General features: G+C 36.9%; 1 protein-coding gene and 1 non-coding gene across 2 annotated transcripts; one reads left to right on the top strand and one right to left on the bottom strand.

Annotated features, from left to right (window-relative positions):
• Positions 1-11,336: 11,336 nt before the first annotated feature.
• gdf7 (growth differentiation factor 7) lies at positions 11,337-17,792 on the bottom strand. The gene is made up of 2 exons (XM_066704002.1): positions 17,383-17,792; positions 11,337-13,499 (listed from the first exon to the last, which is right to left on the bottom strand). The coding sequence occupies exons 1-2, from the start codon at positions 17,696-17,698 to the stop codon at positions 12,565-12,567; spliced, it is 1,251 nt and encodes a 416-aa protein (XP_066560099.1). The 5' UTR covers positions 17,699-17,792; the 3' UTR covers positions 11,337-12,564.
• A 1,900-nt stretch (positions 17,793-19,692) lies between these two features.
• trnas-aga (transfer RNA serine (anticodon AGA)) lies at positions 19,693-19,774 on the top strand. The gene has a single exon. It is a non-coding gene; the product is annotated as a tRNA-Ser (tRNA).
• The last annotated feature ends 145 nt before the right edge of the window (positions 19,775-19,919 follow it).

Here is a 19,919-nt window from a genome sequence, read left to right as displayed (position 1 = left end):
TGGTTATACAGTATAGCAGAAACTGAAAGGCTAAAACTCCATGGCGTTGGCCCAACCCAGAGCCAGTTGCTTGAAACTGTTTGACTTAAGGAGTCAAATTGAGTTTAAAAAGAAGTCACAAGAAGAAAAGGTATGACCCTGTGATATACTGCAGCTGACTTATTTGATTTCAACTGCTGATTGACTGATTGAAAAGAGACGGTCATTTATGCTGTAAAAAAGAAAAAACACAGTCTGTGTTTCCATAGTTAGCTTCAAATGTCTTGACTGGTACCCTGGCCCTCATTGTGATCACATGCAGGCCACTGCTGTATTACACACCAGTGTAAAACACAACAATTTAACATCATGTTTAATGTCGTGTTTTATAACAAAGCAAACAATGTAAGAGTAACAGACCTGTTACGGTCCTTTGAAATAAATACAAAATACCTGCAACATGTTAATCTGCACATTCTTGGATAGTCTTATACATCAAATAAACACAAAAGTCCCAAACCCTAGGAAGTTTTACATTTGATTTATCTTTATTAAGAAACAAATGTTATATGTTCCATAAATCCAATCGTGGTGTGAAGCACCAGTAAAATAATAATGATTTAAAACATAAAAATAAACTTTTATTAACTGGCTAACCTTCACAGAATGACCTCACTTATTTGAAATAATAGTTTTAACATTAGACTCACTGTGAACCATTATGTGTAGCATTTTACCTTTTCCTTGGTAATATATTGGCCTAAGCATAGCATTTCCTACTGTTTAAGAGCCCTGCCGAGCCTGGATATTGGCAGCGCTTAAGAAAGAAATATCTTCCAAACTGTTATATGATAAACAGATGTTTATAGTATTGGGCTTTTTACTTTTATTTTTTCCTGTTGGCAGTTACAAACTCACCTGCAAGTTTAACTCAGTGCCTCAAACCAGCTTCACTCATAAAACGAGAGAGCTGACATTCTTTGGGAAGGGAATTAGCAGAGAGACGTTTTTACAAACCCCCAGAGCAGTACCACTTTCCTGGACAGTCTACTGACAGGGCGTACGAGTCGGAGCAGTGCTACTCGCCAGAGCAGTTAACACTGCCCTGCACATCAAGGGTGACGTTTACTATGTTCTTAACCTTCACAGGGAAACTGTCCAATATTATGAACTTGTGTAAAACTCATACAGCATCAGGTGTTCCCCAAAAGCATGATGCAGGGACTCAGTTCATCTATAGATATGAATTAAGTGACTGTAAACCTGTCAGAAACAGTACAGAAATCTATCATAGACGCCACACAGAGAAAGGTACTGACACTTAGTTTAATATTTATAGGCACAATAAGTGCAAATAAAAATGATGTACATACAGAGTTCAAGGACAATATTTCTACAGACATGCATGGCCTGCTCTTTCTTTCTTTTACGAAGTAACCATTGTTGCCAGTTGCGTTCATAAGAGCAGAGGTTACAGAGAACAAGAAAAAGGCATTCAGATTACTTTTTGGATTCTTGTGGCTACATAGAACATAAGCATTCTTGCAAATTAGGAAAGGCCATTTGGCCCGTATTATAGGTTTGGTTTCTGGTGATTTAATTCAGTGTGTGTTTGGCCATGCTGCATGATGTATGGAGCTAATTGAAGGGTTTTTCTGAATGCATGTGGGCACCAGTGTGGAGCAGTGGTTAGGGCTCTGAACTTGTATCTGAAGTTGTGGGCCAAACTCCTGGGTGAGATCCTGCTGTTGTACTCTCGAGGGAGGTACTCTAACCAGATGTTCTAAAAACCAAACTGTATAAATGCATATCCATGTCAGCGGCTCGGTGTAAGGCAGCGGCAATGCAAGGCCTTGAGTCAGACTGTTCCCTTAGTAAATGTATTGCCAAATCTATTGTGACAGCATTCGCATACTAACAGACAGGCCTGCCCTTGTTTAAAATCTTTGCATGACAATTGGAGGAATAGTTTTACCATGAAAGATGGTATCTGACTTGTGATTCAGCGTTCAGCAGTGTGCTAGAGTGGTTCAGTGGGATGGAGATGTGAGAATTTGAACAGAGGGAAATATATTCAAGCTTGTTCTCCCGGAAGCTAAGCATTACACTCCCAGCTTCATGGCAAAATGCGTTATTGTTTTGTTATATGTACGGGGCCTCACTATAAAATTCAGTCAATGCTGGCAGTACACTTTGGACAACATGTGACAATATGTAGTGTCACCATGTAGTGTATTAAAAAAGAGTACTTTACATAGCATATGATCTCAGGAATGAGCCATTACCCATATGCAGTGGATTGTTCTATTCCTTTCATAGTCATATTAATTTATAATAATGATGATACCTCTGTTTTAGTTTTCTTTCTTTCTTTCATACGACCTGTTTTTAAAACAAGTACATTTCTTTACGGGCTTTTTTTATAGTATTTTTTTAATGCTGTTTGTTCTTGCCTTTAGGCTTTTTTTCTCCACAATCATCAGTCAAATGAAAGCAAGATGAACTGAAGTTGTGTCCACCTGCTCCTTAAATTGAGTTGAAAGCAATTTTATATCATTCCTGTTCATTTATATCAAAAGCAGCCTGAGATCAAGCTGCTTTGAATTTTTTCTGTTGTCCTTAGGTCATTTTCCAGGCCTACACAACTCCCCCTCCTCACTCCATTCTATAAAGGAAGAGACTTAATGAATAGAAAGTCTCAACCTTCCTAGGAAAGATGCAATTATTTTAAAGGTCCTTTATTAACTGAGACGCAGGTTAAAATTCAGTAAAGGAAATAAGTAATCAGTGCAGTGGAACTCTAGATTACGATTTGCCTATTGTGATGTTGTTTTTAAAGAAAACGTAATGGAAACACACATCATGTTGATCGCGTGTGTGTGTGCACAATGTGCTGCTCCAAATTGGATAATAGACTCTGTACATTGGATCTTATTTTGATATTGTAGAGATGACAATCCTGAAATGCAGACATTTGTCATGGTTTAGCCAATCAGCCATACTTTAGGTACATTATGGTTATTGAAGACAGACTTTCAGTGAATTCAAACCAAATTAGAAAATTAAGCCTTCTAATGAAAACATTGTTACCTGTTATACACATGTCATAACAGAAGATAATTGATTGTTTTAAGGCCAATGTCAAGACACACAGGTGCTCAGAAGGTTTCTCACTCATGTTAGAGTACAGCCGAGCTATCATCTTTGCTGCAAGGACCTTGACATTGAATTTACTCACAGACTGCAGATATTTCACGATTGAAGCTGGACTTTAGAGTTTGCAGAACCTTCTGACAGGATCCTGCTGGGTGGTAACTGATTTATAGACATGCAAGGGTGTAATTCCGCTCGAAGGTGTGTGTTTCATCTCTCTGATATTCACATTTAGCTCTACTTGAACATGCTGATAGAAGTGAAGGTGACCATTTGTGACTTTATTCATGCTCTGTTATCCAAACCCAACCACATCTGTGCCTGACATCGGTGCCAGTGTTAAAGGTGTAGGAGCTGTTTTCATTCAGATACTTGATGGAACAAAAGGTTTGAGCTCTTGTGCTAGTAGAGCTCTCATGAGAAATGTTGGTTTTAATAACTATTGGCGTATGGATCCTAGTGGTTATTACCCAGGTTTCAAGAATATAATAGTTAGGTTGTGAGTTTCTAGAATAACAGGCCTCCTTTTAGTACAACAGTGTCCACTGTCCAGGTCAAATGCATCGCAATACTGAGGTGGAGTTAAGACTCTAAAGGGATATGCCTGCTGCAAATAATGCAACTGTACCCTGAGGAAATTCCCAGTGATTATTCACAAAATGCCTAGAGGAAGAACCCCAACATCCATATCTGTATAGTGTAAAGAGTGACAGGAGAACAGGGGCTCAGTTCCTAGGTCACTGTTGTCAGTCACCCCATGTGTTCTAGATAGTTTGGAGGGCTAGTGGCAAAGGATTACATGTAATCTAGAACAGCAGAGAAGTGTTATTTTTATATGCTTTATGATATGCCCCGAGGGCCAAAACTGACCCTCAGGGACCAATGGAGTGTCCACATAGCTGTCTCTGTATAATCCATACACTACATTGTATTTTATTAGGTCCATAAATATTTGGACAGTGACACAATTGTCATCATTTTGGCACTGTATTTATACTTGGTTTAAAATCCTCTGCAGTCAATGATTGCCTGAAGTCTGGAACCCATAGACATCACCAGATGCTGGGTTTCTTCCCTGGTGATGCTCTGCCAGGCCTGTACTGCAGCTGTCTTTAGTTCCTGCTTGTTCTTGGGGTGTTTTGGCTTCAGTTTAGCCTTAGAAATCAAAACAAACCAATCAGAGAGATAGCAAAAACATGTGGCCAAATCAACTATTTGGTACATCCTTAAAAAGAAAGAACGCACTGGTGAGCTCAGGAACACCAAAAGGCCCAGAAGACCACAGAAAACAACTGTGGTGGATGACAGAAAATTATTTCCCTGGTGAAGAAAAACCCTTCACAACAGTTCTCCAGATCAAGAACACCCTCCAGGAGGTAGACGACTATGTGTCAAAGTCAACAGTCAAGAGAAGACTTTACCAGAGTAAATACAGAGGGTTTACCACAATATGTAAACAGGAAACAGGAAGACCAGATTAGAAGTTTGCCAAAAAACATCTAAAGAACCCTATACAGTTCTGGAACATTATGTGGACAGATGAGACAAAGATCAACTTGTACCAGAATGATGGGAAGAGAAGAGTATGGAGAAGGGAAGGATCATGATCCGAAGCGTACCATCTCATCTGTGAAGCATGTTATGGCATGGGCATGTATGGCTGACAAAACAGCAGGATGAATTCTGAAGTGTTTAGGGCTATCTTATCTGCTCAGATTCAGCCAAATGCTTCAAAACTCATTGGACGGCCCTTCACAGTGTAGATGGACAATGACCCGCAGCATACTGCGAAAGCAACCCAAGACTTTTTAAGGGCGAAGAAGTGGAAAGTTCTGCAGTGGCCAAGTCAATCACCTGACCTGAATCCAATTGAGCAGCATTTCACTGGCTGAAGGCAAAACTGAAGGCAAAACACCCCAAGAACAAGCAGGAACTAAAGACAGCTGCAGTACAGGCCTGGCAGAGCATCACCAGGCAAGAAACCCAGCATCTGGTGATGTCTATGGGTTCCAGACTTCAGGCAGTCATTGACTGCAGAGGATTTGCAACCAAGTATTGAAACTCACAATTTAATTGACGATTATTTTAGATTCTCCAAATACTTTTGAGCTCCTAAAATCAGGGTTGTAAGTCTTACACCGTTCACCCAATTTGGATGTAACTACCCTCAAATTAAAGATTGAAGTCTACACTTAAAGCACATCTTGATTGTTTCCTTTCAAATCCATTGTAGTGGTGTACAGAGCCAAAATGATGACAATTGTGTCACTGTCCAAATATTTATGCACCTAACTGTATATTATTTATATTACTTATTTATAACAAACTCTCACACACAAACATACATTACAAGCGATTTATCATTGTTTCCAAAGTTCCAATATGGATGACTTAAAAACCATTAGTTCTTTGTTTGTTCTTCTATTGATTGCCTCTCCAGCACGGTTTTCCACATCTCTTTCCTGGGACAGACAATCAAAGGATGATTTCTGTTTCACCTCAGCTCCATTTTGACACACCTGAAGTGACGTTCAGGATTTCACCTTTTCACCATTTTATAGTATACATTTGCTCTTGTAAGCAAAACGCACTCCTTTTATCTCAAGTCTTTCCCCTCAACCAGGAAACATTTCTGCTTGGAAAATGGTATCCAGAATAACCTGCAAACGTGCTGTGTATTCTCTGGCAACAAAATGAGACACGACACCAACCCAGTCATCATTCCAGGCACTGTGGGTGCTGCAGACTGTCACAAAGGGTTCGCTTTCAGATAATTGTGAAGGAAACCAGACTCAACAGCACGGTTTTATTGTCAATAAAATATTTAATAAAAATAATCTGTACAAAACACAAAGAAAGGTTAATATAGAGGGTACAAAGTGTGCTTAACTTTTCAAATATATACTACTATATCATATTTCCAAGAGAAAAATACATTGCTGTTTACAGTTAATTTACAATTCAATATGTACAGTCCTTTATAAACCATAGATTACATACACACAGTGCATTTATACCGTCACTTGTAGAACTGTCTGCTGTCTAACTATTACATCTCTCCTGTTGTATAAAAACAAAACAAAAAAACATAATTTGTCCATTTAATATCACAATATAGCATGTGGAAAACTATTAATTGTTGCTCATTCTTTTGTTGGTGTTTTCTTTACGTTTTCAGCTGGCATTTAATTGAGATGAAATGACTATAAATAGTAAGACTGGTTTGCAGAACAGAAACACTACAGATATATACCATGAGTCCAGTAGGTATTCACATGCAAGATTTACTGATACTTACTGGAGTCACTGTCTCTACAAACACACACGCACACGCACACGCACACGCACGCACACACTCACATATATACATACATAACAAACACATTTAGGCACAGTGTGCAAAAGGCAGTTCTTGAAAACAACTTAAAACACCCATTTCACATGTGATCAAATGCAAGATAGATTTTTTTCTTCTTCCAGTAGTCATGTATTGTATCATTTTTATTATTGTCTCTCATATTTCACAGAGAAAAAAGCCTTAAGATTAGCATCTGTTTGTTCATAGGGAAAATGCCATTGTACAGCTTTCCAATAAGTGGTTGCAATCATTGAAGTGCCAATGCAGTGAACGTAAGAAATCAGGTTTCATTTACAATTCAAAAGTAATCTAGCGGGTGATTCTTGTCAGGACAGGGTCAATTTCTCAAATATTGTATGACAGAATATAAGTGTGTTGTGGAAGTCTGATTATACAATATATTTACATTTTTTGTCTCTGTGTTCAATACAGTGAGAAACAGATGATCATTATAAACACAGGATATGACATAGGCCACTTATAAAATCAGACAGATGAACATTATTACTAGTTGTGTAGAGAACACATATTGTGTTCTGGGTTGGTGTTGCTGAACACCTCAGATAGCATAAATGGCATTCATTGTTATCCGTGCAGAGGTGTTTAAATAGTGCCACAAAAAAATACAGAATTGTATTTTCCTGTGGTTTCTATGATTTTTGAGAACATTTCTGCGATTTAATTGTTTAGTTTGATTAAAATAACATGTCTCTCTCTCTCTCTCTCTCTCTATATATATATATATATATATATATATATATATATATATATATATATATATATTAATACCAATTTATTTGTCTTTACATTACATTATATATTTGTATTGAACTGACTGCATTTTCCAAATTCTACATAGTGAATGCAGGATTATTTTTTCTTTTTCTTTTTTTTCTTTTTTTTCTTTTTTTATCTCTAACCGTTCATGTTTTTAGTTAACGTAAAAGCTTAATTTGTTTAACTGCTTTCATAGATTTTCATAAATAATAATAAACTCAGTTCCATACCACATGCTTTCCAGCCTAGGTTCCGCATACATAAATTACAGCAATATTTTAAGGTCAATTATAACTAGATAAATAAAAGCCATCCCCCTAGCATTATGTTCAGGAATGTTAAACTTCAAAGTTATTGTGGGCTTCTTGCTTGGTAAACCCCATTGCCTCTGCTTCACAGCTGTAAACACTGTTGCTCCGAGGTTTTGTCTGTACTAAATACATTTTATAAAATGCAGCTAAACTGTGGCAAATGGTGCCCTTTTCTTATGTTTGGAAACCATTAAGGGACATGCATACTCCCTGCAGAATTACTGTGGAAAAAAACAGGAAGTCATTCTTATTTTCCAAAAAGAGGGAGAAAGGGAGAGGGGGAGAGAAAAAAAAAGTCAGAAAAGGAAAAAAAAAAGAAAGAGAAAAGAAATTAAAACAAGTCATACGTCCTTCCACTTGCCAAACACAACTGAGTCATGTTTGTTAGCACCTGTTAATATTGGCCAAAATTTTCATGGTTGCTATGATGACATCAACTGCTATCTGGGTATTCCCTGCTGGGAGCTTGCTCTGATCGAATTGCAGCCCCACAATGAAGCTGATCAAAACTCAGCAACAAATGGTTGCAATTTCCATTATGACATGTCACCACTTGTCCCAGGGAATTTGCCTGTATTTTTTCTTCAAATGCATGTCAACAAGGGGAAGTATCTTCTTGCTAAGCTTGTTATTATAAAGTTTTTGCACAGGACTCCACAGGGTAATCAGCTAAGTAAATAAATGGAAATACAGAGAGAATGGGAATATGGAGAAAAAACGACTGCTATTTGAGAAATACCAGTGGCAAAAGAACAGGAAGACGCCAGCTTTAACACAGTGTAAATATGCCCAGAACTGTACAAGAATTACAGCATTTCTTAACATATATGTAGTTTAATATATATAGTTCTGTACTATTCACAACTACCAAATTCGGTGTGGAAGAGAAAGATTAATGTTTGTAATCTGTTTTTCTGTGTACCAGTACAACTATGTTACATATTATGTTCTTGGTGGAAAGCACTGTAAATGAATTAATGTATTAATTGATAATAAAGCACATGAACACTATAATAAGAATAATGAAGAAATACACCACTGCATTGAGCAATGGAAATTCAATTAAACTTTTCAGTTGAATGTAATGATTTTACTATAGACATAGAATGGTACTATTCTCAGTTATGTTGCAGGGGAATTATTTTTAAACTCATATGCTGGCCAACAAGGCTTCATGATACTGAAACGTTAGACCATTCATATGTATTTAAGATGCCCATTAATTAGGAATGCATGGATAACATTCAGCATCTATAAGTGGATGTATCTTGTTTTTTCTCTTCTCCATATATACCCTGAAGTCCTGTATTCTTGTGTTCTACATTGCAAACACATACTGTTCGCACTACTCAACATATTTTACATTAGGAATTCAGATCCAATTACCTGTAGTATGAAGCTCAAACTGCAATATCTGTATTCTATTTTAGGAAGCTATATCGGGAGGTGAGAAATCTCCTCACCTAGAAAGTCTTCAGTAATAGCAGAAATTAATCTAAGGTCTTCTAGTCTGCAGTTGACACAGCCCTCCTTATGAATCCTGTACTGACTTTAAACTTTTCGTTATGGAAAGTAAGCTTGAAAGAGAATGCTGTCGTAAGGAGAAGCCTATTTCCTTAAAAAGCAAAATGTAAAAAATGTACTGGACAAAGTGGTGAAGCATTCCTGCTTGTTAAACAGAACACAAGGGTGCGCGGTGACTGGGAAGCAACACTGCGCAGCCCTAATATTTCTCAATTGTTACTATTGTGCAATATTACATCGCTTAAATTTTTTATGGAAATGTGTTTATCATTACATCTACAAAATTGAACAATAAAGGAAGACATAAAAGGCACTATAGAGTGATAATATAATAACAGTGTATAAAAGCAAGGCACATAGCAAACTGTGCTATAGTTCCCCTATTCAAAATGGTATTGCCCTGGGTTTCCTTTAATATCTGCCGGCATTTTTGAAGATATGTTCATGGTGTTGGGCAATTTTTGTTTTGTAAGTATACGAGTATATAGCTGTTTGAATTGAATGTACTTGACAGGATGTACTTATTAGAAAAAAACCTCTCTCGTTTAGCATACCTAAAGGAATTAAGGCAAATGGATATCTAAAGCCACAGCTAAAGTAAAGTAAGGCCTTTGTAGTAATTATAATTTACTGCCTCACACAAGCACTCGCGGGTATTGTAACACGCAAAGGTAAAAAGACCCTTGGGGTATTCATAATGGCAGTGAAAAAGGAGCTCCTCTGTAGCACCCCAAACATGGGAGATTACCATAAATCATTCAATATTTTCGGTCAGCTGCTGCAGTTGACATCTTCTAGAAAGAAAAAAATGAAGTTTTGTCTTTGGTAAAAAGCTTTAGGAAAGCCCTACAATGTTGTACAGTGAAACATGTACTGGCATATTCAGCTGCTATAGGTCCCTTAATGCAGCTATTACTTTGCTTAAATTGTACCTATATTTTATACAAATCACTGCTGTTTTGCCTTTAAGTTGTTATGTACATGAAAAGGACTTCTAATGAGGATTTATTTTTCTTTCTTTCTAACTGAGCATAAATTAAACAATTCCTTGAACGACTTTGGTAAAACTCAATGAGAATAAAATCTAAGGATTGTAACTCCAAACAAGAAGCACAGAAAAAAAAACATGAAGATATAATGTGGAAATGAAAGAGAGTAATTGGCTTAAATGAATAAATGAATGAGCTGTTTTTGATTTCTGTAAAGGCTACATAGAAAGCATAGCCTAGAGTTATTGTACACATAAACTGTTACTAAAACTATGTCTTAGTTGATTAACGCTAATTTAAAATAGTATTTGGGTACAGGCTTTACTAATCAATTATTTAGTTGAAAATGTCAGCATAGCTGCTTTCAACAGCTTATTAACTTAGAAACTGTCAATCTTAGAAGATCATGTTGTGAACAGTACATTTAATAAATAATAGCACATAAACTATATGCAGTTGATGTAGCTGAGTACATACAGGTATGTTTAAAAGTTAATTTAACGTTATCAGAAATTGTGAATATTGTTGTTTTTAAAGAAGAAAAAACAAACATTACCAAGTCCTATATGATGATACAATAAAGATGACAATTATTATCAGACTCTGATCAAAGCCTTCACTGTGATTAATTATTTCATCACAATCCAGTGCTGTTAGATTATATGTGATAGCTTTATAGCTTTAGCTCCTTTGTTCTTATTTGTGTATAGAAACAAAGAAACAAAGAGAGCATGCTGAAGTAAGCTCTAGTTAACACCTTCCCAAATGTAAAATTTGGAATTGTATCTAATTTATGGGAGCCTTAATATTCTACCCGATAAGGCAATTTAACATTTGGGCTGAGACATTTAATTTTGGCTAATATAATAGAGAATCCTATTAGAGGGCAAATAACTTATTACATCACCCATTGATTATTAAAGGAATCATATAGAAAGCAACAAAGTTTAGTAATGTTTAAACAGACCCAAAAGCAACTCTTCAGATTGAAATCTTTACAAGAGTTCCTGTGTGGGTGTATCATTTTGCCCAGATAGGGCACAGCTTTCAAAGTCTGGTAACAAACTGTATCTTTATTTGTTCCCTGGTAAACAAGCATACTATCCTTGTCAGTATTATACCAAGCTGTTGTAACAGTTGTTGAAATTCTGAGCTATTTTGTTTCAAAATAAAATATATAAGTGCACTTAAAGTAATACACAGTCATCGGCAGTTCACTGCATTGATTGATATCTGTCAAACAAATTAAATATTTTGTATTTTATAAACATGGGTTGGCACATTTTACAGCAAGTTATGAATAGTTACATGCTTGTCATGTGTGTTATTACAAATGATTCTACACAGTCACACAATGTTATAGCAATAATGAACAGCATATGACTCTAATGACTCTAAGTGTAATGACATTTACTAATAAATTAAACACAATAGGAAATAGGATTTTCTGCCACCTAAACAATGTAAACAAACTCAGTAAGGATGAAGACAAATTCAAATTGTTATACAAACCCTGGCCTTATAACAAAAATATACTCTGAATCTAATGCCCAAGTTTAATAACTGTTTAATAACTGTTAACAAATCCTATTGAACCAGATCCTGTTAGCCACTGTACATGGTTTTGAATGGTCTATGTTTTGCACAGTTAGAAATGTGGAAATGAATACTGCAGCTAAATACTTTATAAACACACTACTGTTTAGGTGACTGACTTTCCATAACTGCATGTGTTCATTTGATCTCTTATAAGGAGAGGTCAGATCTGTATTCTGAGCATCCACAGTCAACCCCACAGCTTTTTTTTTTTCTTTTTAAGATGTTCTGTGCACAGATAGACCAAAAGACGCCTGAAGCATTAAAACATTTCCATAAATGGTATATATATTTTAAGTATATTAAAATAAATCAATGTTAAACTGACTGGCATTCTTCTGTGCAAATACTCTCTGATGAACCTGAAATTGAATACTATTTGAATTGAATTAAAATGTGTTGAGGTCACTGTAATAAGACATTGTTTCAGAGAAGTCTTTCAGTGAGTAAGTCTGATTTGTGCTTTTAACACAATCGTTCTTGATTCTATAAGCAAGAAAGTGATTACATTACTGAGCACAAAACAAAGTGACAGAAAGAGGATAATTTCCACCCCTAGAAAGAGCCAACTGATTTAATGTGATGCTGTCCTAATGAAAATCTATTGTTAGTAAAGATTTTCAGTTGTATCAAAATATGTTATATTTAAACCAAAGGATTCTGCTCAGCTCAAAGTACAATAAAGCAAGGGTGTCAACACTTTCAATGTATACTCTCTCAATATAAATCCCAAACACACAAGCACACACACACTTGCACACACAAAAACACACACACACAAACACGCACGCACAAAACAGCGCTCAAGCATCAGCACACAAGATGAAGAGCCATGAAGAAGTGCTGTTTCTGTTCAAGTAAGGGGATGTCCAAACTGCTACCTGCATCCACAGGACTCCACTACCATGTCTTCGTACTGCTTGTAAACCACGTTGTTGCCCGAGTCTATGTACAAAATGCTGATAGGACTGAGTTTGGAAGGGACACAGCAGCTGGGCGGAGTGGAGTCTGGATCCATGGAGTTCATTAAAGTCTGGATGATGGCGTGGTTTGTGGGTTCTAGGTGAGACCTCAGGGGAAAGTCACAGATTCCTTCGCAGTGATAGGCCTCATAATCCAAAGGAGCTATAATCCAGTCATCCCAGCCGAGCTCTTTGAAGTTCACGTGGAGAGGTTTCCGGCTGCACCGCGTTCTTCTCCTCCCACTACCCTTCCCTCCGCCTCCACCTCCACCCTGCCGACTGGACATGGCAGTTCTCCGTCTCCTCCGCCGCTTGGGGTAACTGCCCTGACTGAGGTCTGGGGAATCCAGGAAACCCAGCCCTCCCATGGATTTAATCTTATCTCTGATCTCCTTAAAGAAGTTTTCTTTCTTCCTGGTATGAGAAAACGCCACCAGAAGAGCCTTCTCCTGTGGCTTCCGCGAGTGGCGGCTCAGCCCCAACGACTGTGGGTGGACCGCTTCTTTAGATGCTTCAGAGACAACCACCAGGTCAAAGCACAAGAGGTGCCCTGCCTTGTGGGTTCGTTTCTGGGTCTTCATGATGTCCCAAACATCAAATACGTCCCACTTGGCTGACTCTATATCCAGAATGTCCATAGTCCTAGAATCCAGGAGCTGCTTCCCCAGATTTCCTTCCTGGCAGGTATATAATAAGATATGGTAAAGGTTACCACCTTGTGATAAAGACAGTGGCAGGTTCTGGGGAGGCTTCCTCAAAATCCGCAGCTCTGCTCCCACTAACTCATCTGACTTGGATAAACTGGAGAGGTCAAACAAATAGCGCTGGCGTGGATCAGTCGTAGGGTGATCTGTAAAAAGGAACAAAAGGATATTTCAGTAAACTGCAAAGTATATGTGTGTAAAATAGCAAACTACATTTTGGAGCCACCACATGCCTGAGTCCTTTTTGCGCAACATTGCTACTGTTGGCTGGGAATCCACTGAGTGTCATGTAGGCCCTGGCACTCCAAAGAGCGAGAAAGGGAAAATCACCTCGCTGAATGTTAGGAACCTTTACTGTCTACATGCCAAATTAGATCAGGTGGTGATTGCTTGGCTCGGCCGCTGAGTGCAGGAGCTTGGCAACATCTGCTAATTACTTTGATTGGGTGACAACAGGATTTGGCTAGTCAGTGAAATTGTAGTTCACCAATTACTGTACTGTTTTACTTATGAATGGGTTGTAAGGTAGGGAAGGTTTTTTTCTTAATTGGCTAAATAAAACAAATACACCACATCATATATTTGAAACCTGTTCAAACAAACAGTATACTATGGGAGCTCCTGTGCAGGGGAACAAAGGAACTCAGAAAAGGCTTATGCCAAGTAAAAAATGATGAAGGCAGCGCTTAAAAACAACAACACAGAAGTCAACCACACAGTTGAGATTCTGACATTGGTATTCAGACTTCTAGCAACAGCAGCAGAGAGAGAGAGAGAGTTCATGCATCCCGAGGAAGATACAGCAGTGTCCTGCTTAGAAAATAAAGGAGCATTTTGTAACGCTTTGGTAGGAGAACCTGAAGTTGGCTGCATTATGCTGATGTTACATTGTAAAGAGAGCTAAAAAAAATGGCAAAATGCTCTCCTCCAGATTCCAACACATAGAAGCTGCCAGAGAGTGCAACAAAGCGCCTGGATTGTTACATTGAAAATGACCTGAGTTTGAGTACTTTAACCATTTCCAATTTTCTGTGACGTGTAAGAATGACCTGACTTAGAATTAATATCTATACAGCAGTGTCGTTTACTCAGACATACACAGCAAGACAAATGAAAAAGCAATTACAGTAAACTACAGAAAACGTCATAAGTGATATTTAGTTCAAAATGAATGCAACATAGTGTTGTGCCTGGATTTATTTATTTATTTTATCATGAAGTGTGCCGTTTTTAATAAGTTCTTCTATTACTTATAAATGATGTCGTATAAAGAATCGTCCATTAATTCATAAAAGTATATCAACCAGAAAAGGGGCTTTTCATTCAATTTTTCAGAGGCCACTGTTGCTCTCTTTTCCATCAAAGACGAATGCTATTGAAACTGTGTTTAAAATGTCACATATATACCTATATAAAGCGATTTAAATTATAATGTTCTTGTGTTTTCTTTCCTTTTCAAGATGACTGACTTATTTCACAATACGACAACCCGTATCAGGTCATGCTGCGAGATGAGTTAATGAGATGAGATATCTATCAATGTTCAGATTTGGAAAGTTCAATGAGGTCGAACTTATTTTAACTAATCTCAGGATTTAAGGTGAGGCACCCAGATGCTCCGCTTGAATGTGTACCCTCTGCTTTAAACTGGATATTCGTGTAGACTTGTTTATGAAAAATGTATCCCCTCGACAGCAGTCAACTGCATAACTGTGCATAAAACACTTTGTTGTTAAGAGTAATGAAAACTACAAAATACCAATTACCAAATACAAGCATGTAAACAAACGCAGTTAATTGAATACAAACAATTTATTTTGATTTATCTGTGTCTCTGGTATCACGTTTCACCTTCTCTTTGTGGCCAGACATAAAAACTATCCATTATATTTTGCGATAGAGCGGTTTTGCTCTCTTGTTTGCCCTTTAATTTAAAACATCGTAAAAAGACTGTTTAAAGCTTCAAGCTCATTTAAAATGCATCTCGTATTTTCCCGGAAAGAAAGTCAGAGGCCAAAAATAACGAAGTGTGCCTTTCTTTCTTTCTTTTGAAGGATTATGGAACACCCAAGTTAAATTATTATTATTATTATTATTATTATTATTATTATTATTATTATTATTATTATTACTACTACTGAAACTGTAGTTTTATAATGTAATGCAAATATACAATAACGTTCAATCTATTTCATAGCTCAATCATGATCCATATATTTCAGTCATTTTCTATGATGTGGTGAAACTGCTATTTGTAGACTAAAGTGACAAACAGATGTCCATACGTTAAACAGAAAAAAACTATATAATGATAGTAATACATTAATATTATGTGGATTTTTATTACGTTTTATTAACTTATTAAATGTATTCTATACATTAGACAAAAATTTACATTTAGTCTGTAGAAGTGTGAAATGTCAGTGTTATATTCTAATCATCTTCATCATCATAATAACTGTATCTGTTTAACTAATTGTAAATATAGCCAGAAACCATTATTATTATTATTATTATTATTATTATTATTATTATTATTATTATTATTATTATTGGACACTCACTTTTATAGCCTACATCAAAAAGCAGCCGACTTTTTAATGACAGTTTGCGCCGATACCGATAAGGTAAAAGTGCTGCAACATCTGTATTCTTTGCTTTTCTTTCTTTTCTTTCTTTTCATTCTTTATTTCTGGAACAGGAATGCACCTACTCCTTTGTCATATTGACAAATGTCTTCTTAATACCACTAATATGTGAGCAAAATGTAGTGGTTTTTGTTTCCCTGTTTATGGATGGAGACAACTGGCAGAGTTTATTTATTGAAATAAATATGCTATGTGACAATCTTGATTTGAACACCAGTTTTGAATTACACTTGTGTTTCTCTATCTTTATCAGCAACACCTGGTTTTATGGGAACGCAGGTCCCTCCAAGTGTTAAACTTTAGGTGTCAGTGAAGAAGTTTATTTATCACAGATGTTGGAAATCCGAGACATTTGACTTCATATTGCGTTAAAAGTATTTAAGGTATGTTAAAAACTCCCATATCATAAAATCAAAAGATCCCAAGCGCAAATGCAAATAACCTTTAACCAGCAAAATATTTTACTTAAACAACTTGCAACATCTAGCATCAAACCCGTTGGTTTCAAATACAAATCAACCCCATTCAGAAGGGGGAATTAGATGTTCCTACAAATCACAGTTTAAGACACAGTATATTTAATCCATCGGTAAGGTTATTATATCATATTGACCATTAAATATCCAATACTGCCACAATGCAGCAACTCAATTTCCAGGTTTAAACTAATAAAACGCCTAATGTGAAATGTCTTCCACAGAACTTGAAACTAACACCCACTTTGTTTTTATCAATTGTTAACTGTAATTTATCAACTGTAATAAATCTTACAATATGCAGCTTTGTGGCTACCCTGACCTGAAAACATGCTCCTTGTATGATGTACTAACATCAGTTGCATACAATGTCAAAGGGTTAACTGATTAGATAAGGGTCCCGTTCATTTAAAGACATTTCAAATATGTTGTATTTAAATTTTAATAAATTGTTCACCCCTTAAAACGTAATCAATTGATTTCCAATAAAAACGCACAACCACACAATAAGAGACCTACAATGAAAAAATAAACCCTTAATCTCTAAACTGCGTTTATACCTATCTGTAACGTGTTTTGTTATCTTAAAAGGTAGTTAAAATCATAAAACAACGATGTCCCCTGTGTCTCACAACTTATTTTGCGATTCAGTGACAATCGGATAAAAAGCATTAGATAACAGGACATCAGAAGACAATGTCCCACAGAAGAGTGGCGGAGACAATAAAATTGAACTTCACATGATACGAGATTTCACATGTCAAAACAAAACATAACGACTTCATTTTTTAAATCCTGCATTTGCTTAATAATACCATTCACAATAAAATACACAACGAATAGTCCTCTGATGCACTGATAAACTACACATCTGCTCACCCAGATGGTGCGACAAGGTTACCCACCTTTGCCTTGGTCTACAAAGCTGGTCACCGTGTTGGCATGCTTTCTGCTGCGAGAAAGGCTGGTGTTGAAGCCCCTTCTTTCCATCTCGGACAGGGTCCTGTAGAGAGAGATCATGTACTCATGGGGGACCACAGTCTCATTCCTCAGAGGCTCGTTTCTGGAGGTCACTCTCCAGTCTCCTTGGTGTCCCTCATCCAGATGTGAACCACCAGCACTGGAGGGGTACCGCAGTGATCCAAGCACTGCAGCTTCAAGCAAATTCCCAAAGCACAGGGAAAACCAGAGGAAAGGAGCCGCAGCCCTCATAAGATCCATTTTCAGTGGTCTCTGGCCGAGAATGAGAAAGTTGGAGGGGTTTGATGACTTTGGAAACTCCCCTTTGCTCTTTAGATTGTGTTAATATCACGGATCTGACTGACACGGAGCGGCTAATATAGCCAGTTGTACTCTGTGGTGAAACAGCGCCCCCAGTGGCTGGTTGCGTCAGCTGTGGAATTGATTAAATTTGATTACTTGTTTCGTCTTGCTACAGCAAAAAGGCAAATCCTGATATGAAAATATTATTATTATTATTAGTATTATTATTATTATTATTAGTAGTAGTAGTAGTAGTAGTAGTAGTAGTAGTAGTAGTATTATTATGTTCAACTAAATGAAAACAACAACTTCCACAGTACTCAATAGAGAAACACCTTCTGAGATTACATTAGGCTGTTATGGTCAGATCCTTCATTGCTAGAGGGATTTTTAGATGGAAATTGCATGAGCAGGAGTTTTCTGGCAATTTATAAGAGTCTAAATGAGGGCAGATAGTTGGCAACATGGAAGGTGGTAGGAATCATTGAAAAGTCTCTAAAGGATTGTGCAGATCAAGAGAGCCATCTTACACAGTAGAGTGTGTGCAGTGAAGAAGACTAAGAAAATCAGAAAAATGTTTCAGACAACAGGCAGGTGTTAATGAGCACCAAGGGACCTACAGTGCATGAGAGACAGTGGACGAGCAGGATCCTCCTCAGCCCAAAGAAAGTCAGTCGAGTCAATGCTGGCTAACGCAGTCACTACCATGTTACTTTGCCCTCCTGCCTTTGGGAACTCTTGTCATGTTTCCAGCCCTCTGACAGGGACTGTTCATTGGTGTTTCACTGTCTGGCACCGGACTTTTATTGAGTTTTCTGCCAGCAAGGACAGGGTGTGCTGGTCTGTCTAATATAGGTCAGGGTGCGACTGAAGCAACCGGATGGTCACAGGTGGTATTGTGAAAAGAGAGTGTAATTGCAGCATGTGCAGTAAGATTCCTCTGCCCACCGAGTACATGCTGTCTGCCCTCTGCTCACCCCTACAATACTGTCCCAGTAAATGCACATCCCAGGAGAGAGAGAGAGAGAGAATGATGGGTAGATAGATAGATTATATTGTACGTATGTACATGTTTTGCTTATTTTCTTTGAGATTAGAAATTGAAAGATAATCTCAGGGTTGTATAGTTGAATGGGGATTATCATTTTGTCAATATAAGTTTTAATTAAGCTTACTTGGTTTACTGATGGAGTGAAGAAAAAGAAGAAGTAACACATCTTAACAGAATGTGTCCTTTGCTGTGCTCCAAGAACAGCAGTGAGGATTATAAATCAAATGTTTTCAAAACTATATATTTGTGCATGTCGCCCTCTACTGTTGGTCAAAGCTATAATTCTAAATATGACATAAAATCCTCTAAGACTATTAACCTTATCAATACAAGATTTGCAAATATCTTTGCAATAGCATGTTATAGCATCAAAGTGTTGGAACATTTTATTTTCCAATTTCTCAGTGGAATCCAAACTCGATTTCTGATTAAGAAATCGATTGATTCGACTTGGATTCGATTTGGATTTTTAAAAATAACTAGGCTATATAAATATAAAATACAATATATAACTATATATTTGTGTGCGTGTTTGAAATACCTTAGTTTTAAAGATCCAATATAGTGTTCAACAGTACAGATAATTGGGTATCCCCTCAATACAACATAAAAACGCAACAAATTATAATTGAATGTGTGCTATGCACGTAGCTTAGAAAATAGATACCTTTATTAGAGGTACAAAACAAGAAAAGACACAATGTGACATCCAATTTAAATGAACGGGTACAATATCAGCTCTCAGTCTTGATATTTAAACATCAGTATATCAAATATAAATAAGTAAATAATTCACCTTCCCCTTTGACATTACGTTAAATAAAATATAACGATGCATAATCACTATATATTTTCCATTGTGTTATGAAATATATTTTAATATAGTAGTAGTAATATAGCAGTAGTCGTGGCCGAGTGGTTAAGGCGATGGACTAGAAATCCATTGGGGTCTCCCCGCGCAGGTTCGAATCCTGCCGACTACGGGTTAATGCTTTTTGTGTCCCTATTTTTATTGCAGTTCGTGTGATACGTCATTGGCTAAAATAATACAAATAAAAACAATATTATGGATACATTTCTATTTTTACGTGCTGTGACTTTATATCCATATATATGTTCCGTACCTGG

Source organism: Amia ocellicauda, chromosome 1 (genome assembly GCF_036373705.1).
Source record: "Amia ocellicauda isolate fAmiCal2 chromosome 1, fAmiCal2.hap1, whole genome shotgun sequence".
Classification (NCBI taxonomy): domain Eukaryota; kingdom Metazoa; phylum Chordata; class Actinopteri; order Amiiformes; family Amiidae; genus Amia; species Amia ocellicauda.
Note: the sequence above shows the minus strand (reverse complement) of the source record. Positions and strands in the feature narration are given on the sequence as shown.